The sequence below is a fragment of the Ranitomeya imitator genome, chromosome 4, assembly GCF_032444005.1.
Source record: "Ranitomeya imitator isolate aRanImi1 chromosome 4, aRanImi1.pri, whole genome shotgun sequence".
Taxonomy (NCBI): Eukaryota; Metazoa; Chordata; class Amphibia; order Anura; family Dendrobatidae; genus Ranitomeya; species Ranitomeya imitator.
Window position 1 is genome coordinate 707,967,359 of NC_091285.1, and position 27,317 is coordinate 707,994,675.

Here is a 27,317-nt window from a genome sequence, read left to right on the forward strand (position 1 = left end):
AAAGAATGCCCCCTTGTGCCCGTCACCTTCCTTGGTATAAACAGATCCTCAGCGAGATATTTGTATTGTCCCCTTATATACTTATACATGGTTATTAGATCGCCCCTCAGTCGTCTTTTTTCTAGACTAAATAATCCTAATTTCGCTAATCTATCTGGGTATTGTAGTTCTCCCATCCCCTTTATTAATTTTGTTGCCCTCCTTTGTACTCTCTCTAGTTCCATTATATCCTTCCTGAGCACCGGTGCCCAAAACTGGACACAGTACTCCATGTGCGGTCTAACTAGGGATTTGTACAGAGGCAGTATAATGCTCTCATCATGTGTATCCAGACCTCTTTTAATGCACCCCATGATCCTGTTTGCCTTGGCAGCTGCTGCCTGGCACTGGCTGCTCCAGGTAAGTTTATCATTAACTAGGATCCCCAAGTCCTTCTCCCTGTCAGATTTACCCAGTGGTTTCCCGTTCAGTGTGTAATGGTGATATTGATTCCCTCTTCCCATGTGTATAACCTTACATTTATCATTGTTAAACCTCATCTGCCACCTTTCAGCCCAAGTTTCCAACTTATCCAGATCCATCTGTAGCAGAATACTATCTTCTCTTGTATTAACTGCTTTACATAGTTTTGTATCATCTGCAAATATCGATATTTTACTGTGTAAACCTTCTACCAGATCATTAATGAATATGTTGAAGAGAACAGGTCCCAATACTGACCCCTGCGGTACCCCACTGGTCACAGCGACCCAGTTAGAGACTATACCATTTATAACCACCCTCTGCTTTCTATCACTAAGCCAGTTACTAACCCATTTACACACATTTTCCCCCAGACCAAGCATTCTCATTTTGTGTACCAACCTCTTGTGCGGCACGGTATCAAACGCTTTGGAAAAATCGAGATATACCACGTCCAATGACTCACCGTGGTCCAGCCTATAGCTTACCTCTTCATAAAAACTGATTAGATTGGTTTGACAGGAGCGATTTCTCATAAACCCATGCTGATATGGAGTTAAACAGTTATTCTCATTGAGATAATCCAGAATAACATCCCTCAGAAACCCTTCAAATATTTTACCAACAATAGAGGTTAGACTTACTGGCCTATAATTTCCAGGTTCACTTTTAGAGCCCTTTTTGAATATTGGCACCACATTTGCTATGCGCCAGTCCTGCGGAACAGACCCTGTCGCTATAGAGTCACTAAAAATAAGAAATAATGGTTTATCTATTACATTACTTAGTTCTCTTAGTACTCGTGGGTGTATGCCATCCGGACCCGGAGATTTATCTATTTTAATCTTATTTAGCCGGTTTCGCACCTCTTCTTGGGTTAGATTGGTGACCCTTAATATAGGGTTTTCATTGTTTCTTGGGATTTCACCTAGCATTTCATTTTCCACCGTGAATACCGTGGAGAAGAAGGTGTTTAATATGTTAGCTTTTTCCTCGTCATCTACAACCATTCTTTCCTCACTATTTTTTAAGGGGCCTACATTTTCAGTTTTTATTCTTTTACTATTGATATAGTTGAAGAACAGTTTGGGATTAGTTTTACTCTCCTTAGCAATGTGCTTCTCTGTTTCCTTTTTGGCAGCTTTAATTAGTTTTTTAGATAAAGTATTTTTCTCCCTATAGTTTTTTAGAGCTTCAATGGTGCCATCCTGCTTTAGTAGTGCAAATGCTTTCTTTTTACTGTTAATTGCCTGTCTTACTTCTTTGTTTAGCCACATTGGGTTTTTCCTATTTCTAGTCCTTTTATTCCCACAAGGTATAAACCGCTTACACTGCCTATTTAGGATGTTCTTAAACATTTCCCATTTATTTTCTGTATTCTCATTTCTGAGGATATTGTCCCAGTCTACCAGATTAAGGGCATCTCTAAGCTGGTCAAACTTTGCCTTCCTAAAGTTCAGTGTTTTTGTGACTCCCTGACAAGTCCCCCTAGTGAAAGACAGGTGAAACTGCACAATATTGTGGTCGCTATTTCCTAAATGCCCAACCACCTGCAGATTTTTTATTCTGTCAGGTCTATTAGATAGTATTAGGTCTAAAAGTGCTGCTCCTCTGGTTGGATTCTGCACCAATTGTGAAAGATAATTTTTCTTGGTTATTAGCAGAAACCTGTTGCCTTTATGGGTTTCACAGGTTTCTGTTTCCCAGTTAATATCCGGGTAGTTAAAGTCCCCCATAACCAGGACCTCATTATGGGTTGCAGCTTCATCTATCTGCTTTAGAAGTAGACTTTCCATGCTTTCTGTTATATTTGGGGGTTTGTAACAGACCCCAATGAGAATTTTGTTACCATTTTTCCCTCCATGAATTTCAACCCATATGGACTCGACATCCTCATTCCCTTCGCTAATATCCTCCCTTAAAGTGGACTTTAGACAAGACTTTACATAGAGACAAACCCCTCCTCCTCTCCGATTTTTACGATCCTTTCTAAACAGACTGTAACCCTGTAAGTTAACTGCCCAGTCATAGCTTTCATCTAACCATGTCTCGGTTATTCCCACTATGTCAAAGTTACCTGTAGATATTTCTGCTTCTAGTTCTTCCATCTTGTTTGTCAGGCTTCTGGCGTTTGCGAGCATGCAGTTTAGAGGATTTTGTTTTGTTCCAATCTCCTCACTGTGGATTGTTTTAGAAATGTTCTTACCTCCCTTCTGAGTATGTTTTCCTGGGTCGTCTTTGTTCGAGTCTAATGTTTTTCTTCCCGTCCCCTCTTCTTCTAGTTTAACGCCCTCCTGATGAGTGTAGCGAGTCTTCGCGAGTCCGATGCTCTACCTCCGCATAGGGATTGTGATTGTGCTATCAATTTGATTCCTGGTAGTAAATTCCCTAAAGGTCGATTATTTAATTTATCCGTGCCTGAACACGCCGCTATGCGCAGTTATGTGAAGGAATCCCTGGAGAAGGGACATATTCGCCCATCGTCATCACCACTGGGAGCAGGGTTCTTCTTTGTAGCCAAGAAGGATGGTTCGCTGAGACCGTGTATTGATTACCGCCTTCTTAATAAGATCACTGTTAAATTTCAGTATCCCTTGCCATTGTTATCTGACTTGTTTGCTCGGATTAAGGGGGCTAGTTGGTTCACTAAGATAGATCTTCGTGGTGCGTATAATCTGGTGAGAATCAGGCAAGGAGATGAATGGAAAACTGCATTCAATACGCCCGAGGGTCATTTTGAGTATCTAGTGATGCCGTTCGGACTTGCCAATGCTCCATCTGTGTTTCAGTCTTTTATGCATGACATCTTCCGTGAGTATCTGGATAAATTCCTGATTGTTTACTTGGATGACATTTTGATCTTCTCAGATGATTGGGAGTCTCATGTGAAGCAGGTCAGAATGGTTTTTCAGGTCCTGCGTGCTAACTCTTTGTTTGTGAAGGGATCAAAGTGTCTCTTCGGTGTGCAGAAAGTTTCATTTTTGGGGTTCATCTTTACCCCTTCTACTATCGAGATGGATCCAGTTAAGGTCCAAGCCATCCAGGATTGGATTCAGCCGACATCTCTGAAAAGTCTGCAAAAGTTCCTGGGCTTTGCTAATTTTTATCGTCGCTTCATCTGTAATTTTTCTAGCATTGCCAAACCATTGACCGATTTGACCAAGAAGGGTGCTGATTTGGTTAATTGGTCTTCTGCTGCTGTGGAAGCTTTTCAGGAGTTAAAGCGTTGTTTTTGTTCTGCCCCTGTGTTGTGTCAGCCAGATGTTTCTCTTCCGTTCCAGGTCGAGGTTGATGCTTCTGAGATTGGAGCAGGGGCGGTTTTGTCACAGAGAGGTTCTGATTGCTCAGTGATGAAACCATGTGCTTTCTTTTCCAGGAAGTTTTCGCCCGCTGAGCGTAATTATGATGTGGGCAATCGAGAGTTGCTGGCCATGAAGTGGGCATTCGAGGAGTGGCGTCATTGGCTTGAAGGAGCTAAGCATCGCGTGGTGGTATTGACTGATCATAAGAACTTGACTTATCTCGAGTCTGCCAAGCGCTTGAATCCTAGACAGGCCCGTTGGTCGTTATTTTTTGCCCGCTTCGACTTTGTGATTTCGTACCTTCCAGGCTCTAAAAATGTGAAGGCGGATGATTTGTCTAGGAGTTTTGTGGTCGACTCTCCGGGTTTATCTGAGCCAGCGGGTATCCTCAAGGAAGGAGTCATTGTGTCTGCCATCTCCCCTGATTTGCAGCAGGTGCTGCAAAAATTTCAGGCGAATAAACCTGATCGTTGTCCAGCAGAGAAACTGTTCGTCCCTGATAGGTGGACTAATAAACTTATCTCTGAACTTCATTGTTCGGTGTTGGCTGGTCATCCTGGAATCTTTGGTACCAGAGAGTTAGTGGCTAGATCCTTCTGGTGGCCATCTCTGTCACGGGATGTACGTACTTTTGTGCAGTCCTGTGGGATTTGTGCTAGGGCTAAGCCCTGCTGTTCTCGTGCCAGTGGGTTGCTTTTGCCCTTGCCGGTCCCAAAGAGGCCTTGGACACATATTTCGATGGATTTCATTTCTGACCTTCCCGTTTCTCAAAAGATGTCAGTCATTTGGGTGGTCTGTGATCGCTTTTCTAAAATGGTCCATCTGGTGCCCTTGGCTAAATTGCCTTCCTCCTCTGATTTGGTACCTTTGTTCTTTCAGCATGTGGTTCGGTTGCATGGCATTCCTGAGAATATTGTTTCTGACAGAGGTTCCCAGTTTGTTTCAAGGTTTTGGCGAGCCTTTTGTGGTAGGATGGGCATTGACCTATCCTTTTCCTCGGCTTTCCATCCTCAGACTAATGGCCAGACCGAACGAACCAATCAGACCTTGGAAACATATCTGAGATGTTTTGTTTCTGCAGACCAGGATGATTGGGTGTCCTTTTTGCCGTTGGCTGAGTTCGCCCTTAATAATCGGGCCAGCTCGGCTACCTTGGTTTCTCCATTTTTTTGCAATTCTGGGTTCCATCCTCGTTTCTCTTCAGGACAGGTTGAGTCTTCGGACTGTCCTGGTGTGGATTCTGTGGTGGATAGGTTGCAGCAGATCTGGACTCAGGTAGTGGACAATTTGATCTTGTCCCAGGAGAAAGCTCAACTTTTCGCTAATCGCAGACGCCGTGTGGGTCCCCGACTTCGTGTTGGGGATCTGGTTTGGTTATCTTCTCGTCATATTCCTATGAAGGTTTCCTCTCCTAAATTTAAACCTTGTTTTATTGGTCCGTATAGGATTTCTGAGGTTCTCAATCCTGTGTCTTTTCGTTTGACCCTCCCAGACTCCTTTTCCATACATAATGTATTCCATAGGTCGTTGTTGCGGAGATACGTGGCACCTATGGTTCCATCTGTTGAGCCTCCTGCCCCGGTTTTGGTGGAAGGGGAATTGGAGTATATTGTGGAGAAGATTTTGGATTCTCGTGTTTCTAGACGGAAACTCCAGTATCTGGTTAAATGGAAGGGTTATGCTCAGGAAGATAATTCCTGGGTTTTTGCCTCTGATGTTCATGCTTCCGATCTTGTTCGTGCCTTTTATGCGGCTCATCCTGGTCGGCCTGGGGGCTCTGGTAAGGGTTCGGTGACCCCTCCTCAAGGGGGGGGTACTGTTGTGAATTCTGTGGCTGAATTCACTCCTGTGGTCACAAGTGGTACTGCAGCTTCTGAGCTTCCTCCCTCAGGTGTTCTGGTGAGCTCGTTAACTACTTCATTACTTAACCCCTTAGTGACAGAGCCAATTTGGTACTTAATGACCGAGCCAATTTTTGCAATTCTGACCACTGTCACTTTATGAGGTTATAACTCTGGAACGCTTCAACGGATCCCGCTGATTCTGAGATTGTTTTTTCGTGACATATTGTACTTCATGTTAGTGGTAACATTTCTTCGATATTACTTGCGATTATTTATGAAAAAAACGGAAATATGGCGAAAATTTTTAAAATTTTGCAATTTTCAAACTTTGTATTTTTATGCCCTTAAATCAGAGAGATATGTCACGAAAAATAGTTAATAAATAACATTTCCCACATGTCTACTTTACATCAGCACAATTTTGGAAACAAAATTTTTTTTTGTTAGGGAGTTATAAGGGTTAAAAGTTGACCAGCAATTTCTCATTTTTACAACACCATTTTTTTTTAGGGACCACATCACATTTGAAGTCATTTTGAGGGGTCTATATGATAGAAAATAATGAAGTGTGACACCATTCTAAAAACTACACCCCTCAAGGTTCTCAAAACCACATTCAAGAAGTTTATTAACCCTTTACGTGCTTCACAGGAACTGAAACAATGTGGAAGGAAAAAATGAACATTTAACTTTTTTTTGCAAACATCTTAATTCAGAACCATTTTTTTTATTTTCACAAGTGTAAAAACAGAAATGTAACCATAAATTTTGTTATGCAATTTCTCCTGAATACTCCAATACCCCATATGTGGGGGTAAACCACTGTTAGGGCGCACCGCAGAACTTAGAAGTGAAGGAGCGCCGTTTTACTTTTTCAATGTTGAATTGGCTGGAATTGAGATTGGATGCCATGTCGCGTTTGGAGAGCCCCTGATGTGCCTAAACAGTGGAAACCCCCCACAAGTGACACCATTTTGGAAACTAGACCCCTTAAGGAACTTATCTAGATGTGTGGTGAGCACTTTGAACCCCCAAGTGCTTCACAGAAGTTTATAACGTAGAGCCGTGAAAATAAAAAAATCGCTTTTGTTTACACAAAAATGATCTTTTTGCCCACAAATTCTTATTTTCACAAGGGTAACAGGAGAAATTAGACCACAAAAGTTGTTGTGCGATTTCTCCTGAATACGTCGATACCCCATTTGTGAGGGTAAACCACTGTTTGGGCGCACCGCAGAGCTTGGAAGTGAAGGAGCGCCGTTTTACTTTTTCAATGTAGAATTGGCTGGAATTGAGATTGGACGCCATGTCGCGTTTGGAGAGCCCCTGATGTGCCTAAACAGTGGAAACCCCCCACAAGTGACACCATTTTGGAAACTAGACCCCTTAAGGAACTTATCTAGATGTGTGGCGAGCACTTTGAACCCCCATGTGCTTCACAGAAGTTTATAACGTAGAGCCGTGAAAAAAAAAATCGCATTTTTTCTACAAAAATGATCTTTTTGCCCACAAATTTTTATTTTCACAAGGGTAACAGGAGAAATTAGACCACAAAAGTTGTTGTGCAATTTCTCCTGAGTACGCTGATACCCAATATGTGGGGGTAAACCACTGTTAGGGCGCACCGCAGAGCTTGGAAGAGAAGGAGTGCCGTTTTACTTTTTCAATGTAGAATTGGCTGGAATTGAGATCGGACGCCATGTCGCGTTTGGAGAGCCCCTGATGTGCCTAAACAGTAGAAATCCCCCACAAGTGACCCCATTTTGGAAACTAGACCCCCCATGGAACTTATCTAGATGTGTGGTGAGAACCTTGAATGCCCAAGTGCTTCACAGAAGTTTATAATGCAGAGCCGTGAAAATAAAAAATATTTTTTTTTCCACAAAAAAGATATTGTAGCCCCCAAGTTTTTATTTTTACAAGGGTAACAAGAGAAATTGGACCCCAAAAGTTGTTGTCCAATTTGTCTTGAGTATGCTGGTACCCCATATGTGGGGGTAAACCACTGTTTGGGCGCACGGCAGAGCTCGGAAGGAAGGAGTGCCGTTTTGGAATGCAGACTTTTATAGAATGGTCTGCGGGTATTATGTTGCATTTGCAGAGCCCCTGATGTACCTAACCAGTAGAAACCCTCCACAAGTGACCCCATTTTGGAAACTAGACCCCCAAGGAACTTATCTAGATGTGTGGTGAGAACTTTGAATGCCCAAGTGCTTCACAGAAGTTTAGAATGCAGAGTCATGAAAATAAAAAAATATTTTTTTTTTCACAAAAAAGATTTTGTAGCCCCCAAGTTTTTATTTTCACAAGGGTAATAGGAGAAATTGGACTGCAATAGTTGTTGTCCAATTTATCCCGAGTACGCTGATGTGCCATATGTGGGGGTAAACCACTGTTTGGGCGCACGGCAGAGCTCGGAAGGGAAGGAGCGCCTTTTTGGAATGCAGACTTTGATAGAATGGTCTGTGGGCATTATGTTGCGATTGCAGAGCCCCTGATATACCTAAACTGTAGTAACCCCCCACAAGTGACCCCATTTTGGAAACTAGACCCCCCAAGGAACTTATCTAGATGTGTGGTGAGAACTTTGAATGCCCAAGTGCTTCACAGAAGTTTAGAATGCAGAGTCGTGAAAATAAAAAATATTTTTTTTTTTCACAAAAAAGATTTTGTAGCCCCCAAGTTTTTATTTTCACAAGGGTAACAAGAGAAATTGGACCCCAGAAGTTGTTGTCCAATTTATCCCGAGTACGCTGATGCTCCATATGTGGGGGTAACCCACTGTTTGGGCGCACGGCAGAGCTCAGAAGGGTGGGAGCACCATTTGACTTTTTGAGCGCAAAATTGGCTGTCGTGTTTGGAGACCCCATGATGTACCTAAACAGTGGAAACCCCCCAATTCTAGCTCCAACCCCTAACCCTAATCCCAACCTGATCCATAATCCTAATCACTAACCCTAACCATAATCACAACCCTTACCCCAAAACAACCCTAATGTCAACCCTAACCATAACCCTAATCAAAACCCTAAATCCAACACACCCCTAATCCTAATCTCAACCCTAACCTCAAACCTAACCCTAATCCCAATACACCCCTAATCACAACCCTAACCTTAACCCTAATCCCAAACCTAACCCTAATCCCAAGCGTAACCCTAATGCCAACCCTAACCCTAATACCAACCCTAATCCAAACCCTAAACCTAATCCCAGCTCTAACCCTAACTTTAGCCCCAACCCTAGCCCTAACTTTAGCCCCAACCCTAACCCTAGCCCTAAGGCTACTTTCACACTTGCGTTGTTTGGCATTCCGTCGCAATCCGTCGTTTTGGACAAGAAACGGATCCTGCAAATGTGCCCGCAAGATGCGTTTTTTGCCCATAGTATTGCCGACGGATCGTGACGGATGGCCACACGTCGCGTCCGTCGTGCACTGGATCAGTTGTGTTTTGGCGGAGCGTCGGCACAAAAAAAGTTCAATGAAACGTTTTTTTGTACGTAGCATCCGCCATTTCTGACCGCGCATGCGTGGCCGTAACTCCGCCCCCTCCTCCCCAGGACATAGATTGGGCAGCGGATGCGTTGAAAAACTACAGCTGCTGCCCACGTTGTGCACAATTTTCACAACGTGCGTCGGTATGTCGGGCCGACGCATTGCGACGGCCCCGTACCGACGTAAGTGTGAAAGAAGCCTAACCCTAAATTTAGCCCCAACCCTAACCCTAAATTTAGCCCCAACCCTAACCCTAAATTTAGCCCCAACCCTAGCCCTAACCCTAGCCCTAACCCTACCCCTAACCCTAGCCCTACCCCTAACCCTAACCTAACCCTACCCCTAACCTAACCCTACCCCTAACCCTACCCCTAACCCTAACCTAACCCTACCCCTAACCCTAACCTAACCCTACCCCTAACCTAACCCTAGCCGTAACCCTACCCCTAACCCTAACCTAACCCTACCCCTAACCTAACCCTAGCCGTAACCCTACCCCTAACCTAACCCTAGCCCTAACCCTACCCCTACCCTAACCCTAACCCTACCCCTAACCCTACCCCTAACCCTACCCCTAACCCTACCCCTACCCTAACCCTAACCCTACCCCTAACCCTACCCCTAACCCTACCCCTAACCCTAACCCTACCCCTAACCTAACCCTAGCCCTAACCCTAACCCTACCCCTAACCCTACCCCTAACCCTACCCCTAACCCTACCCCTAACCCTACCCCTAACCCTAATTTTAGCCCTAACCACTGTTCTCCTGCCGGCCGGCAGATGGAGACAGATGGCGGGCGCACTGGGCATGCGTCCGCCATGTTCTTCTGCCGGCGGCCAGGAGGAGCAGCAAGAGGATCCAGGGACCTAGGTGAGTATGCTAGGGTCCCCGAATCCCCCTATTTCTCTGTCCTCTGATGTGCGATCACATCAGAGGACAGAGAATTACACTTTACTTTTTTTTTTTTTTTTTTTGCGGTCGCCGGTAAACAGTTAATTACCGGCGATCGCAAAACAGGGGTCGCTAAAACCGACCCCCGATCATGCTCTTTGGGGTCTCGGCTACCCCAGGCAGCCGAGACCCCAAAGATTCTCCCGGTGCCGGCCGGCGGGCGCACTGCGCATGCGCCCGCCATTTTGAAGATGGCGGCACCCACCGGGAGACACGAGGAGCATCGGGGGAGCTAGGTGAGTATTGGGGGGCCACCTGGGACCCCTTTTCTCTGTCCTCCGATGTGCGATCACATCGGAGGACAGAGAAATTAAAAAGAGATCGCTTTTTTTTTTTTTTTTTTTGCGATCGCCGGTAAACGGTTAATTACCGGCGATCGCAAATGCGGGGAGGGTTAAAAACCCCCCGAATCATGTTCTCTGGGGTCTCGGCTACCCTCGGCAGCCGAGACCCCGGAGAAAATCGGCCTGTGGGGGGCGCTATACACTTTTTCCACAGCGCCGTTAATTAACGGCGCTGTGGTTTAAGTACCCTTAGCGGCCGCCGTTAAAAGGCGTATCGGCGGTCGCTAAGGGGTTAACTCCGCCTGATGCTGCTATCCTTGCTCCTTGTCAATGTTTCAGTGTTGGATCTGAGCTTCTCCTGATTGTTCCTGTGACCTGCTGCTTTGTATAGCTAAGTGCTTTTTGTTTTTTTGTTGCTTTTTTTCTGTCCAGCTTGTCTTTTGTTTTGCTGGAAGCTCTGAGATGCAAAGGGTGTACCGCCGTGCCGTTAGTTCGGCACGGTGGTTTTTTTTTGCCCCCCTTGCGTGGTTTTGCTTTAGGGTTTTTTGTAGACTGCAAAGTTCGCTTTACTGTCCTCGCTCTGTCCTAGAATATCGGGCCCCACTTTGCTGAATCTATTTCATCCCTACGTTTTGTCTTTTCATCTTACTCACAGTCATTATATGTGGGGGGCTGCCTTTTCCTTTGGGGAATTTCTCTGGGGCAAGTCAGGCCTATTTTTCTATCTTCAGGCTAGCTAGTTTCTTAGGCTGTGCCGAGTTGCCTAGGTAGTTGTTAGGCGCAATCCACAGCCGCTTTTAGTTGTGTTTAGGATAGGATCAGGTGTGCAGTCTACAGAGTTTCCACGTCTCAGAGCTCGTTCTTGTATTTTTGGGTATTTGTCAGATCACTGTGTGCGCTCTGATCGCTATGCACACTGTGTTTCTGGATTGCCTTCATAACACCTGTCATTAGCAAACATAACACTCCTCTTCCAGATTAAATAATTGGTTGGCAACAGTATCCAGGTCTCCTGTAGTGTTCATGTTTCTACCACCTGAACTGTAATCCCTGGGGTCAAACACTGCCAGTTGCTGCTCAGAAGTGCCGTATGCACAGTCAACACATGACCCAGTGTAATAGGGTTTCAGTAATGTCAGCTGATCCCCAGCTGTGTATCTGGCAATTTCTCCTGCTCCGACCACACTCACACTACAACAGATATTAATCTTGCTCCAATTAGGACTCGGCCTACACCCTGATTGACCCTGGGCTCCAACACCGCCAGTTGCTGCTCAGATGTACCATCTGCACAGTCAACACATGACCCAGTGTTATAGGGTTTCAGTAACATCAGCTGATCCCCAGCTGTGTATCCGGCAATTTCTCCTGCACCGTCCATACTCTCACTACAACGGATATTAAACCTGCCCCAACTAGGCCTCGGCCTAATTGACCCTGGGTTCCAACTCCGCCAGTTGCTGCTTGGAAGTGCCGTCTGCACAGAGAAAAACACTAGCTCCTGTGTTAGTGGGGTTCAATAACATCAACTGCTCCCCTGCTGTGTGTCCGGCAATGTCTCTTGCTCCCTCCACATTCAGAAGTGCCATCTGCACAGTCAACACATGACCCAGTGTTATAGGGTTTCAGTAACGTCAGCTGACACCCAGCTGTATATCCGACAATTTCTCCTGCTCCCTCCACATTCACATTACATCAGATATTAAACTTGCTCCAATTAGGTCTAGGCCTACACCCTGATTGACCCTGGGCTCCGACACCGCCAGTTGCTGCTTAGAAGTGCCGTCTGCACAGAGAAAAACACTATCTTCTGTGTTAGTGGGGTTCAGTAACGTCAGCTGCTCCCCTGCTGTGTGTCCGGCAATGTTTCCTGCTCCCTCCACATTCACATTACATCAGATATTAAACTTACTCCAATTAGGCCTCGGCCTACATCTTGATTGACCCTGGGCTCCAACAACGCCAGTTGCTGCTCGAAAGTGCCGTCTGCACAGAGAAAAACACTAGCTCCTGTGTTAGTGGGGGGTTCAGTAACGTCAGCTGCTCCCCTGCTGTGTGTCCGGCAATGTCTCCTGCTCCCTCCACATTCATATTTCATCAGATATTAAAATTAGGCCTCGGCCTACACTCTGATTGACCCTGGGCTCCAACATCGCCAGTTGCTGCTCGGAAGTGCCGTCTGCACAGTCAACACTTGCTGCCGTGTTATTGGGTTTCAGTAACGTCAGCTGATCCCCAGCTGTTTATCTGGCAATTTGTCCTGCTCCGTCCATGCTCACACTACAACAGATATTAAATTGCCTCGAGTGTAGGCCTCAGCCTGCACTCTGTTTCTCCTGGATTTCCTGGGCTCCAACACCGCCAGTTGCTGCCCAGAAGTGCTGTCTGCACAGTCAACAGTGGTTCCTCTGTTATTGGGGTTCAGTAACGCCAGCTGCTCCCCTGCTGTGTGTGCGGCAATTTCTCCACTCAGTTTCTAGCATTGACCCTGGGCTCCAACACCGCCAGTTGCTGCCCGGAAGTGCTGTCTGCACAGTCATCAATTGCTCATCTGTTATTGGGGTTCAGTAATGCCAGCTGGTCCCCTGCTGTGTATCCGGCAATTGCTCCTGCTACCTCCACACTCACACTACTTCAGATATTAAACTTGCTCCAATTACGCCTCGGCCTACACCATGATTTACCCTGGGCTCCAACACCACCAGTTGCTGCCCGGATGTGCTGTCTGCACAGTCAGCAGTTGCTCCTCTGTTATTGGGGTTCAGTAACGCCAGCTGCTCCCATGCTGTGTGTGCGGCAGTTTCTCCACTCAGTTTCTAGCATTGACCCTGCGTTCCAACACCGCCAGTTGCAGCTCAGAAGTGCTGTCTGCACAGTCAACAACTGCTCCTCTGTTATTGGGGTTCAGTAACATCAGCTGCTTCCCTGCTGTGTATCCGGCAATTTCTCCAGCTCCCTCCACACTAAGACTACAACAGATATTAAACTTGCTCCAATTAGGCCTCGGCCTACAATATGCATCTAGCATTGACCCTGGGCTCCAACACCGCCAGTTGCTGCCCGGAAGTGCTGTCTGCACAGTCAACAGTAGCTCCTCTGTTTTTGGGGTTCAGTAACACCAGCTGCTCCCCTGCTGTGTGTGCGGCAATTTCTCCACTTAGTTTCTAGCATTGACCCTGGGCTCCAACACCGCCAGTTGCAGCTCAGAAGTGCTGTCTGCACAGTTAACAATTGCTCCTCTGTTATTGGGGTTCAGTAACAACAGCTGCTTCCCTGCTGTGTATCTGGCAATTTCTCCTGCTCCCTCCACACTAAGACTACAACAGATATTAAACTTGCTCCAATTAGGCCTTGGCCTACACTATGCTTCTAGCATTGACCCTGGGCTCCAACACCGCCAGTTCCTGCCCGGAAGTGCTGTCTGCACAGTCAACAGTTGCTCCTTTGTTATTGGGGTTCAGTAACGCCAGCTGCTCCCCTGCTGTGTGTGCGGCAATTTCTTTACTCAGTTTCTAGCATTGACCCTGGGCTCCAACACCGCCAGTTGCTGCTTGGAAGTTCCGTCTGCACAGTCAACACTTGCTGCCATGTAATTGGGTTTCAGTAACGTCAGCTGATCCCCAGCTGTGTATCTGGCAATTTGTCCTGCTCCGTCCACGCTCACACTACAACAGATATTAAACTGCCTCGAAGGTAGGCTTCAGCCTACACTCTGTTTCTCCTGTAATCCCTGGGCTCCAACACCGCCAGTTGCTGCTCGGAAGTGTCGTCTGCTCAGTCAACACATACTCCAGTGTTTTGGGGTTCAGTAACATCAGCTGATCACCAGCTGTGTGTGCGGCAATATTTCCTGCTCCCTCCACATTGACACCACTACAGATTTTAAACTTGCTCCAATTAGGCCTCAGCCTACACTCTGTTTCTCCTGTAATCCCTGGGCTCCAACACCGCCAATTGCTGCTGAGAAGTGTCTTTGCCTCCAATACGTTGTCCTATCGGGTTGCGGTTGGGATAGCCAACTCTATGGTGCCTGCAGTTTAGGTGCTTCCTATGTGGTACTGTCAGCTGGTTCTCGGCAGTGTCTTTTGCTCTTGTACCTTCTGCTCCCCATCCTGGTTCCAGTACCATCAGCTGGTTCCAGGCAGAGCCTTTGGCTTAGGTGCCTCCTTCTGGGTATCCGAGTTCCACCAATGTCTGGTGGTCCTTGGTAGTATTTTCTGGCACGGGTGCCTCCTGCTTAGTAACCGGGTCTCAGTACCGTCAGCTGGTCCTTGGTAGTTCCATTGGCTCTTGTACCTTCTGCTACCCATCTGGGTTACATTCACGTCAGCTGGTTCTTGGCAGTGTCTTTTGCTCTTGTACCTTCTTCTCCCCATCCTGGTTCCAGTACCGTCAGCTGGTTCCAGGCAGAGCCTTTGGCTAAGGTGCCTCCTTCTGGGTATCCGAGTTCCACCAACGTCTGGTGGTCCTTGGTAGTGCTTTCTGGCACAGGTACCTCCTGCTTAGTAACCGTGTTTCAGTACCGTCAGCTGGTCCTCGGTAGTTCTATTGGCTCTTGTACCTTTGGCTACCCATCCGGGTTCCAGTACCGTAAGCTGGTTCTCGGCAGTGTCTTTGTCTCTTGCACCTTCTGCTCCCCATCCTGGTTCCAGTACCGTCAGCTGATTCCATGCAGAGCCTTTGGCTTAGGTGCTTCCTTCTGGGTATCCGAGTTCCACAAACGTCTGGTGTTCCTTGGTAGTGCTTTCTGACACAGGTACCTCCTGCTTTGTAACTGGGTTCCAGTACCGTCAGCTGGTCCTCGGTAGTTCCATTGGCTCTTGTACCTTCGGGTAGCCATCTGGGTTCAGTACCATCAGTTGGTTCTTGGCAGTTCCTCAGCCTTCTTGTACCTTCTGCTACATTTCCAAGTTCAAGACCCTAAAGACGACGACCCTGAAGACCACCCCGAAGAAGACGACGATGACCCCGGAGACGACGACTCCGGAGACGAAGACCCTGGAGATGACCCTGAAGACCACCCCGAAGAAGACGACGACCCTGGAGACAACGACCCTGGAGACGACGACCCTGGAGACGACGACCCAGGAGATGACCCTGAAGACGAAGAAGCAGAAGAACAAGAAGCTGCAGAACAAAAAGCAGAAGAACATTAAGCATAAGACTAAAAATCAGAGCAAAAGATATTATCTAAATTATAAGCAGAAGAAGACTAAGCAGTGTATGGGGGTGAGTCCTTTCCTCCTCGTGGTGCCCCTGGAAACAATCTGCTGCTGCAGGCCAAACTGAACGTGGACAAATCCTGTTGTAAATCTTTGGTGACAGGCAGAACGGAAGGTGTAATCTTCAAACTTTTATAGATAACAACTACAGGAATGCCTGTCACAAATAAGAATATGATGAAGAAGAAGAATATGAAGATGAAGAAGTAGAATATGAAGAAGAATAATAGTTGAATAAAAAGAATATGAAGAATGTAAAAAAAGAATAATAGGAAGAAGATGAAGAAGAAGATGAATAAGGTGAAGGAGAAGTTGATGAAAAAGATGCTGCTGCTGAGGATGATGAAGAAGAAAGTGTGGGAGAAGTAAAAAAGAAGGTGTAGAGCATGGAAGTAGTGAAACATAAATATCTGACAAAATAAAAAAATCTAAACATAGTCAATATCTTTGTAACTCCGAACGTCTTAAAAAAAAAATAATTCCTGCTATTCCATTTGATTGGGCTAAACCTCTATGCCTTTAATGTCTCCGCCACCTCCCCCAATACATCCTACATTATTCTTAGTTGTTTTCCTTCATGTAGAATTAACCTACAAGGAAAGAAAGTGTTTATTTTAATTCTAATATTTTTGTCCCATTGACTTGCATTTGTATTGGGTATCGGTATCGGCGATACCCGAAATTTTTTTTATATCGGCCGAACCAATCCAATACCGATATTTCCGAATATCGGAAGGTATCGCTCAACACTACACATAATGCATTCTTGTTTTTTAGGAGATTAGCTACAGGTTTTTAAGTCTATTATCACAAAACACTTCTTTAACCATAACATCTGTGTTAACTTTTCATAGGTTTAATGAAGGATGTAAAACAATCACATCATTTATTTGTGCCATTTACAGATTACCATAAATAATTTGTTCACTACATTCTATAATTGTACACAGAGATATCAAATGTATATGTGAATTAAAATGTAGTGCATTAAAATTAGACTATTATACATATTTTTCAATATTTTTCAAATATTTTTTAATAATTGTAGAATAAGAATTTTTTTCATTTTTAGCTTACCATTAATTGAAAGGAATATATAAATACTTTACTTTCTTACATTTAGATTTATCTTCATGTACCAAAGAATCAATGCAATATTCCTGGAAAGAATAAGAATACTATTTAGATATTTAGAAGGGCTGTTGTAGAAGTTGAAACATTAAGGCCGGGTTCACACTTACAAGTGCAGTGCAATGTGAGAAACTCGCATTAGTCTCTTGCATCAATACCCGGCACTGCCGCCGACACTTGGGACCGGAGTGTGCAGCTGCATAGAAATACATGTAGCCGCACGCTCCGGTCCCAAGTGCCGTGGGCAGTGCTTGGTATTGATGCGCGAGTTTCTCGCATTGCACTCGCAAGTGTGACCCCGGCCTAATTGTGTCTAATCCCTTCCTCTATGCAGCTTTGCACTTTGCACTTGCACTTTGTCCCTAGCTCAGCAGCACCTCTCCCTCCTGTGCCTGCATCTGTTGGTAAACTGTGCCGAACATGGCATCACGTTTCTTATATCTATATATATAATTGTCCAAGGGATTTTCCGTCTGTCTGTCTGTCTGTCTGTCCAGGAAATCCTGCGTCTCTGATTGGTCGAGGCCGCCAGGCCTCGACCAATCAGCGACGGGCAAAGCGACAATGATGTCATAAAGGACGTAGACATCCCGCATCTCTGATTGGTCGAGGCCGCCAGGCCTCGACCAATCAGCAACGGGGAAAGCGACGATGATGTCATAAAGGACGTAGACATCCCACGTTTCTGATTCAGCGACGGGCACAGCATGGCGACGATGATGTCATAAAGGTTGCCTCGACCAATCAGCGACGGGCACAGTCTGCCGCGAATTCTGGAATCATCATTGTCCATATACTACGGGGACATGCATATTCTAGAATACCCGATGCGTTAGAATCGGGTCACAATCTAGTATATATATATTCTTATATATATATATTCTTATATATATTACGTTTCGAAGGGAGGTAAGAACATTTCTAAAACAATCCACAGCGAGGAGATTGGAACAAAACAAAATCCTCTAAACTGCATGCTCGCAAACGCCAGAAGCCTGACAAACAAGATGGAAGAACTAGAAGCAGAAATATCTACAGGTAACTTTGACATAGTGGGAATAACCGAGACATGGTTAGATGAAAGCTATGACTGGGCAGTTAACTTACAGGGTTACAGTCTGTTTAGAAAGGATCGTAAAAATCGGAGAGGAGGAGGGGTTTGTCTCTATGTAAAGTCTTGTCTAAAGTCCACTTTAAGGGAGGATATTAGCGAAGGAAATGAGGATGTCGAGTCCATATGGGTCGAAATTCATGGAGGGAAAAATGGTAACAAAATTCTCATTGGGGTCTGTTACAAACCCCCAAATATAACAGAAACCATGGAAAGTCTACTTCTAAAGCAGATAGATGAAGCTGCAACCCATAATGAGGTCCTGGTTATGGGGGACTTTAACTACCCGGATATTAACTGGGAAACAGAAACCTGTGAAACCCATAAAGGCAACAGGTTTCTGCTAATAACCAAGAAAAATTATCTTTCACAATTGGTGCAGAATCCAACCAGAGGAGCAGCACTTTTAGACCTAATACTATCTAATAGACCTGACAGAATAACAAATCTGCAGGTGGTCGGGCATCTAGGAAATAGCGACCACAATATTGTACAGTTTCACCTGTCTTTCACTAGGGGGACTTGTCAGGGAGTCACAAAAACACTGAACTTTAGGAAGGCAAAGTTTGACCAGCTTAGAGATGCCCTTAATCTGGTAGACTGGGACAATATCCTCAGAAATGAGAATACAGATAATAAATGGGAAATGTTTAAGAACATCCTAAATAGGCACTGTAAGCGGTTTATACCTTGTGGGAATAAAAGGACTAGAAATAGGAAAAACCCAATGTGGCTAAACAAAGAAGTAAGACAGGCAATTAACAGTAAAAAGAAAGCATTTGCACTACTAAAGCAGGATGGCACCATTGAAGCTCTAAAAAAACTATAGGGAGAAAAATACTTTATCTAAAAAACTAATTAAAGCTGCCAAAAAGGAAACAGAGAAGCACATTGCTAAGGAGAGTAAAACTAATCCCAAACTGTTCTTCAACTATATCAATAGTAAAAGAATAAAAACTGAAAATGTAGGCCCCTTAAAAAATAGCGAGGAAAGAATGGTTGTAGATGACGAGGAAAAAGCTAACATATTAAACACCTTCTTCTCCACGGTATTCACGGTGGAAAATGAAATGCTAGGTGAAATCCCAAGAAACAATGAAAACCCTATATTAAGGGTCACCAATCTAACCCAAGAAGAGGTGCGAAACCGGCTAAATAAGATTAAAATAGATAAATCTCCGGGTCCGGATGGCATACACCCACGAGTACTAAGAGAACTAAGTAATGTAATAGATAAACCATTATTTCTTATTTTTAGGGACTCTATAGCGACAGGGTCTGTTCCGCAGGATTGGCGCATAGCAAATGTGGTGCCAATATTCAAAAAGGCTCTAAAAGTGAACCTGGAAATTATAGGCCAGTAAGTCTAACCTCTATTGTTGGTAAAATATTTGAAGGGTTTCTGAGGGATGTTATTCTGGATTATCTCAATGAGAATAACTGTTTAACTCCATATCAGCATGGGTTTATGAGAAATCGCTCCTGTCAAACCAATCTAATCAGTTTTTATGAAGAGGTAAGCTATAGGCTGGACCACGGTGAGTCATTGGACGTGGTATATCTCGATTTTTCCAAAGCGTTTGATACCGTGCCGCACAATAGGTTGGTACACAAAATGAGAATGCTTGGTCTGGGTGAAAATGTGTGTAAATGGGTTAGTAACTGGCTTAGTGATAGAAAGCAGAGGGTGGTTATAAATGGTATAGTCTCTAACTGGGTCGCTGTGACCAGTGGGGTACCGCAGGGGTCGGTATTGGGACCTGTTCTCTTCAACATATTCATTAATGATCTGGTAGAAGGTTTACACAGTAAAATATCGATATTTGCAGATGATACAAAACTATGTAAAGCAGTTAATACAAGAGAAGATAGTATTCTGCTACAGATGGATCTGGATAAGTTGGAAACTTGGGCTGAAAGGTGGCAGATGAGGTTTAACAATGATAAATGTAAGGTTATACACATGGGAAGAAGGAATCAATATCACCATTACACACTGAATGGGAAACCACTGGGTAAATCTGACAGGGAGAAGGACTTGGGGATCCTAGTTAATGATAAACTTACCTGGAGCAGCCAGTGCCAGGCAGCAGCTGCCAAGGCAAACAGGATCATGGGGTGCATTAAAAGAGGTCTGGATACACATGATGAGAGCATTATACTGCCTCTGTACAAATCCCTAGTTAGACCGCACATGGAGTACTGTGTCCAGTTTTGGGCACCGGTGCTCAGGAAGGATATAATGGAACTAGAGAGAGTACAAAGGAGGGCAACAAAATTAATAAAGGGGATGGGAGAACTACAATACCCAGATAGATTAGCGAAATTAGGATTATTTAGTCTAGAAAAAAGACGACTGAGGGGCGATCTAATAACCATGTATAAGTATATAAGGGGACAATACAAATATCTCGCTGAGGATCTGTTTATACCAAGGAAGGTGACGGGCACAAGGGGGCATTCTTTGCGTCTGGAGGAGAGAAGGTTTTTCCACCAACATAGAAGAGGATTCTTTACTGTTAGGGCAGTGAGAATCTGGAATTGCTTGCCTGAGGAGGTGGTGATGGCGAACTCAGTCGGGGGGTTCAAGAGAGGCCTGGATGTCTTCCTGGAGCAGAACAATATTGTATCATACAATTAGGTTCTGTAGAAGGACGTAGATCTGGGGATTTATTATGATGGAATATAGGCTGAACTGGATGGACAAATGTCTTTTTTCGGCCTTACTAACTATGTTACTATGTTACTATGTAAGATTGACAAGCTTAAGAAATAAGAATTGATGTTTTTGGCATAAAATTGGGCACTGTACATGTTTTTCTGTCCTCCACTCACTGCCGACTTTGATTCCCCATTGACTTGCATTGACTTTCGAGTTTCGGTCGATCCCCGACTTTTCGCAATAATCGGCCGATTTCACCCGACCCGACTTTTGACAAAGTCGGGTTTCGCGAAACCCGACTCGATCCTAAAAAAGTAAAAGTTGCTCAACTCTAGTGAAGACTGTAAGTTACAAGTCATCTACCAGAAATTGTGTTATTCCTCATGTTCATACACATTACAGATGATTCTGGAAAGTCTCCTGGATTGTTAGAAACTTTTTAAAGTGGAATGCTTTTTTATAAAGTTTCACTTTTTAAACCTTGGTGATCTTTGAAGAACGTTATTACTCATTAAAAGTTTTCCTCTTTATTGATTTAGAACACAGGAGACACATGATGTAATGGAAAACTTGTCCTAGTGTTTCCTCCACTGTGGATATATAAGCAGCGGGAGTAACTGTGCGTCCGATCTCACGGAAGACCACTATGCCGGGAAAAGCTGCGTCATCATCCAAGTCTAATTGACCATCGTTATTCACAAGCAACGAGAGAACTGGGCAAAATCGGTAACAGAGAATAGATTATGCAGGAAGATGGGAGAATCTGATGTAAGTACATTTTCATTATAGAAGCTGATGAACAATTATGACGTAGAAATATTATTGTTTGTCTGCTTGCGGTCGTTGATTTATGAATATTAATTCTTATGATTTTAATAAGTGTAAAGGAAAGAGACACGTAAGGATAGAGACAAGCCTAGATAAACCCGCTCATTCACATAAGACTTGCACTTTTCATTACACACACTCTCTTTGCACAGGCAGAAGATTTTTTTTTTTTTTAGTTTATCATTCCAACATTGAATATTGGAGCAGCCATAACATTTTGCCTTTATGAAAACATTTGCAGGCGAGGACTTGTTTTCTGAACGATAAGCTGCAGTTTACACGACACACACATAAGTGTTGCAGTTACATTCACTTTTATTATGGGTTAAATGCAAAAAAAAAAACAAATTATCTACTTTTATTTTACACCATTTATTGATAACCCTTAGCAAAATGTTCACTGTAATTATGGGATTGCAAGGATACCAAGTAGATGAGTCTCACAAAATTAGAATATCATCAAAAAGTTAATTGATTTCAGTTCTTCATTACAAAAAGTTAAACTCCTATATTCTATAGAGTCATTACAGAGTAATCTATTTCACGTGTTTATTTCTGTTAATGTTGATGAATATTGCTTACAGCCAATGAAAACCCAACAGCCATTATCTCAGTACATTAGAATACTTTATAACACCAGACTGAAAAATGATTGTAAAATCTGAAATGTTGTCCTAATGAAACGTATGTTCAGTAAATGCACTCAATACTTGGTCGGGGCTCCTATTGCAACAATTCCTACATCAATATGGCGTGGCATGGAGGAGATCAGCCTGCGGCACTGCTGAGGGGTTATGGAAGCCCAGGTTGCTTTGATAGCAGCCTTCAGCTCGTCTGCATTGTTGGGTCTGGTGTCTCTCTTCTTCCTTTTGACATTACCTTATAGATTCTCTATGGGCTTAAGGTCAGACGAGTTTGCTGCCAATCAAGCCCAGTGATACTGTTGTTTTTACACCAGGTATTGGTACTTTTGGCAGTGTGGACAGGGGCCAAGTCCTGCTGGAGAATGACATTTCCATCTCCAAAAAGCTTGTTGGCAGAGGAAAGCATGAAGTGCTCTAAAATTTACTGTTAGACGACTGCACTGACTTTGGCCTTGATATAACAAAGTGGACCTACACCAGTAGGTGACATGGCTCCCCAAACCATCACTGATTGTGGAGACTTCACACTAGACCTCCAGCAGCTTGGATTGTGGCCTCTCCACTCTTCCTCCAGACTCTGGGACCTTGATTTCCTAATAAAATGTAAAATTTACTTTCATCTGAAAACAACACTTTGGACCACTGAGCATCAGTCCAGTTCTTCTTCTCCTTGGCTCAGGTAAGGGGCTTCTGGCATTCTCTATTGGTCATGAGGAGCTGACACAAGGAATGTGACACTTGTAGTCCATGTCCTAGACACGTCTGTGTGGTGGCTCTGGAAGCAATGACTCCAGCAGCAGTCCGCTCCTTGTGAATCTCCACCACATTACTGAATGGCCTTTTCTTAACAATCCTTTCCAGGCTGCGGTATCCCAGTTGCTTGTGCACCTTTTTGTACCACACTTTTTCCTTCCTCTCAACTTTCTATTAACATTCTTGGATACACCACTATGTGAACAGCCGGCTTCTTTACCAATGATCTTTTGTGGCTTCCCCTCCTTGTGGAGTGTGTTAATAACTGCCTTCTGGACATCTGTCAGGTCAGCAGTCTTCCCCATGATTGTGGAGCCTAATGAAACAGACTAAGGGACCTTTATAAACACTTAGGAAGCCTTTGCAGGAGTTTTGTGTTAATTATTCTAATTTATTGAGATTATGGCTTTGGAGTTTTCATTGGCTGTAAGCCATAATCATCAACATTAACAGAAATAAACACGTGAAATAGATCACTCTGTATGTAATGACTCTATATATTATAGGAGTTGTTGTTTTTTTTTTAAACTAAAAATAAATTCACTTTTTGATGATATTCTAATTTTGCGAGAAGCACCTGTATATTAGTTAATGGTTTTTGGCAATTATTTAACAAAGTGCACTACAAAAATGAGATTATTGTTTTTGGCATTATTTTTAGTAACTTTCTGGGGGGGGAAAAAAATCAGAATTATACTTTTTTTCTTAACCTGATATAAAAAGTTGTATTTGTATGTGCATATTATTCACTTAGAAGAATACTATTTAGGGTATTAGGCAGAGTAAATTCTCTCCTCGTCCGAGGTCCGGCCTGGTGTTGGAGTTCTCGCTTTCCATACTTGTCGTTCTGAGTATAAGATTCTGCAAAGACGAGCTCTAAAATAAACCTAGCCGTACATATTAATGACAGCTGAACCCACCAGAGCTTTATATTACTGCAGAGTCCAGATGTGTTGTGTAACCTTGGGCCAGATTCTCAGCTGTCTAAGAATGATCTTCATGACCAGAGAACGAAAAAAAAAAATCTTTGCCATTTAGGCCTCCTTCAGATGTTTGTGATTGTTGTCTCTTACGTTTATACATGGACGGATTTTCCTCAGTGTTTTAGATCTGAGTTCCATCAGTGATTTCCATATATGTAACAATAAATCTCTTTATGATTATTTTATTTTGCAGATACAAGGTCTGCAATAAAAAAAAAAAAATATGGCGATGTGGATAGCTCCATAGAGTATAATGGGTACATTTTCCATCTGTGAAAAATATAGAACTCGTACATATAAAACAAAAATCCAAATCAGGCCTGAACTCCCACTCTTTTTTTTAGCAAAGAGAAGAAACCAAGAAAACTCTCTCCTCATTTGGTGCAATGGGTTTTGAAATGCTACAATCACAGATAACTGTACTGTAAAGGTACCGTCACATTAAGCGACGCTGCAGCAATAAAGGCAACGATGCCGATCGCTGCAGCGTCGCTGTTTCGTCGCTGTATGGTCGCTGGAGAGCTGTCACACAGACAGCTCTCTAGCGACCAACGATGCCAAAGTCCCCTGGTAACCAGGGTAAACATTGGGTTACTAAGCGCATTCCAGTGTCAGTCCCCCGGCCTCAGCTTCCCTGCACTGTTTCAGCGCCGGCCGGCCGTAAAGCAGAGCGGTGACGTCACCGCTGTGCTTTACGGCCGGCCGGCGCTCACAGTCAGTGTGGGAAGCTGACGGCGAGGGAACAGACACGGAATGTAAGTATGTAGTGTTTGTTTGTTTTTTACATTTACAATGGTAACCAGGGTAAACATCGGGTTACTAAGCGCGGCCCTGCGCTTAGTAACCCAATGTTTACCCTGGTTACCAGTGAAGACATCGCTGAATCGGCGTCACACACGCCGATTCAGCGATGTCTGCGGGAGATCCAGCGACGAAATAAAGTTCTGGCCTTCTAGCTCCAACCAACGATGGCACAGCAGGATCCAGATCGCTGCTGCGTGTCAAGCACAACGATATCGCTATCCAGGACGCTGCAACATCACGGATCGCTAGCGATATCGTTGTTAAGTTACTCAGTGTGAAGGTACCTTAAGTCCTTGAGACTGAGATAAAGGGGTTGTCCAGGACAAATCAATAAGTCTGCAGTGACTCTGTGTGACTGCAGACGTATGAATCCCGCACCAGCGCATGTGTTGTGTGCTGCAGGGAGTCGCCGGTTTCTAACCCGGGACTGGAGGGTATGCATGAGTTTTACAAACCCCCGGTCAGTGGGTGTAGTCTTGCTCCATACAAGTCTCAGGAGAGCTAGGCTTCATCCACTGGCCGGGAGATTTTATAACTTATACATACCCTCCGGTCCCGGTTCGGAAACCAACGAATCCCGGCAGTGGACAGTGCATGCGCTGGGGGGATTCATAAGTCTGCAGTCACACAGAGTCACTGCAGACTTATTAATTTGGACCAGATAACCTCTTAAAAATGGCATTAGGGGTATTCCTGGTCTTGCACTGTATTATATTATACATATACATTTGTTTGAATTAATGTTTTTACTTATTTACTTTCTTCTTTTGCTATCTATTCAGGTGAACAATTTGACCACAGAAACACATTTTTTCCTTTTAGGATTTCAAAGCAACCACCATTCAACTATCTTCCTCTTCTGTCTACTCCTGGTGGCTTTCTGTGGGACATTATGTGGGAATCTCCTGATCATCACCCTGGTGTCCACCAGCAAGATCCTCCACACTCCAATGTACTTCTTCATCTCACACCTTTCCATCAGCGACCTTTTGCTATCCATCGATATTGTCCCCAATATGCTCCAAATCCTACTGAAAAATGGACAGCCAATTTCTTTTACACGTTGCATGACTCAGTTATATTTTTTCAGTGTCTCAGAAGTATTTGACTGTCTTCTTCTCGCTGTGATGTCCTACGACAGATACGTGGCCATTTGTAATCCCCTTCGTTACACCTCTATCATGACAAGGGATCGCTGTGTTATATTGTCCACCATTTGCTGGGCGATGGGTTGTTCTGTCGCGTTGATGTATTCTGTAACAATATCGATGTTGAGTTTCTGTGGACCAAATATCATTGACCACTTTTTCTGCGATTACGTTCCTTTATTTGAAAATTCCTGCTCAAGTACTTACGCTCTTGAGTTAGAGATCTTTGTAATGTGTTTCATCGTGTTGTTCATGCCTCTCGCGGTTATTATTGTATCTTATGCTAAAATAATTGTCACCATCTTGAGATTTCAGTCCAATGTCAGTAGACAGAAAGCCTTCTCCACCTGTAGCGCCCACCTCATTGTGGTCTCCATATTCTTCAGTACCTTATTGAGCGTTTACCTTTTCCCGAAAGGAGAGCAGACTGTGAACATCAGTAAGATCCTATCCCTGCTATATACTGTATTCACTCCATTGGTCAACCCCATTATATACAGTCTGAGGAATAAGGACATCAAGAAATCTCTAAAGGAAATAATCAATAAATGTGTCATGTATAACAGCAATAAAATAAACCATTGATAAAATTATATGGTAAAAAGTATTTTATTAGACTCTGAGTGCAAATGGATTGTATTTGCTTGTAATATTCATCATTTGAGTTGAGTAATTAGATTTTCAGGGTCCTGGTCCAGTGGTCACATCCGTTGTCCATGTCCAGAACTGAGCACCGTGAAACTTTTTTTTATCAGCGGCATCTCTGGTTCTTTTTTTGATAAGTTTGATTTCATTATTTGATGTGTGAATTTGACCACATATTAATGACATTGCTAATCAGAAGAGGCACGGCAAATGCCAACCTAAGTAGGAGGCTCACGTGTTGTGAATTCCGCTCTTGGGCTCCCTCCGGTGGTTGTAAGTGGCACTTTTGTGAGTTCTGCTCTTGGGCTCCCTCCGGTGGTTTTAAGTGGAATAGCTGCTCCTTGGATTTAGCAGTCTGCAGCTGCTTCCACTGATTGTCTTTCTGCTTGGCTATTTATGCCTGGCTCTTTCCTTCAGCCAGTGCCACTTGTCAATGGTTCCTGGTTGGATTCACATCTCTCTTGGATTTCCCTGATATCCTGACCAGTTCAGCAAAGATAAGTCCTTTCTTTGCTCTTTTCTGTCCACATGTTGTGGACTTATTCGTTCTGTGCATTCTATGTTTTGTCCAGCTTGTCAGTATGGATTAATTCGGTTAAGCTGGAAGCTCTGGGAAGCAGATTTACCCTCCACACCTTTAGTCAGGTGTGGAGATTTTTGTAAACTCTGTGTGGATTTTTGTAGTTTTTAATACTGACCGCACAGTATTCCATCCTGTCCTATCTATCTAGCTAGACTGGCCTCCTGTGCTACATCCTGGTTTCATTCTACGTATGTCTTTTTCCTCTCCACTCACAGTCATTACTTGTGGGGGGCTATCTATCCTTTGGGGATTTTCTCTGAGGCAAGATAGTTTTCCTGTTTCTATCTTTAGGGGTAGTTAGTTCTCAGGCTGTGACGAGGTGCCTAGGGAGTGACAGGAGCATCCCACGGCTACTTCTAGTGCTGTGTTGAGCTTAGGGACTGCGGTCAGTACAGGTACCACCTCCTTCAGAGCTCGTCCCATGTTGCTCCTAAACCACCAGTTCATAACACAATGCTCTAG

General features: G+C 44.1%; 1 protein-coding gene across 1 annotated transcript; it reads left to right on the forward strand.

Annotated features, from left to right (window-relative positions):
* Nucleotides 1-23,094: 23,094 nt before the first annotated feature.
* LOC138674850 (olfactory receptor 2D2-like) lies at nt 23,095-26,212 on the forward strand. Its single transcript, XM_069762667.1, has 2 exons — nt 23,095-23,118; nt 25,262-26,212. Exons 1-2 carry the CDS (start codon nt 23,095-23,097, stop codon nt 26,210-26,212), a joined length of 975 nt encoding a protein of 324 aa, XP_069618768.1.
* Nucleotides 26,213-27,317: the final 1,105 nt, after the last annotated feature.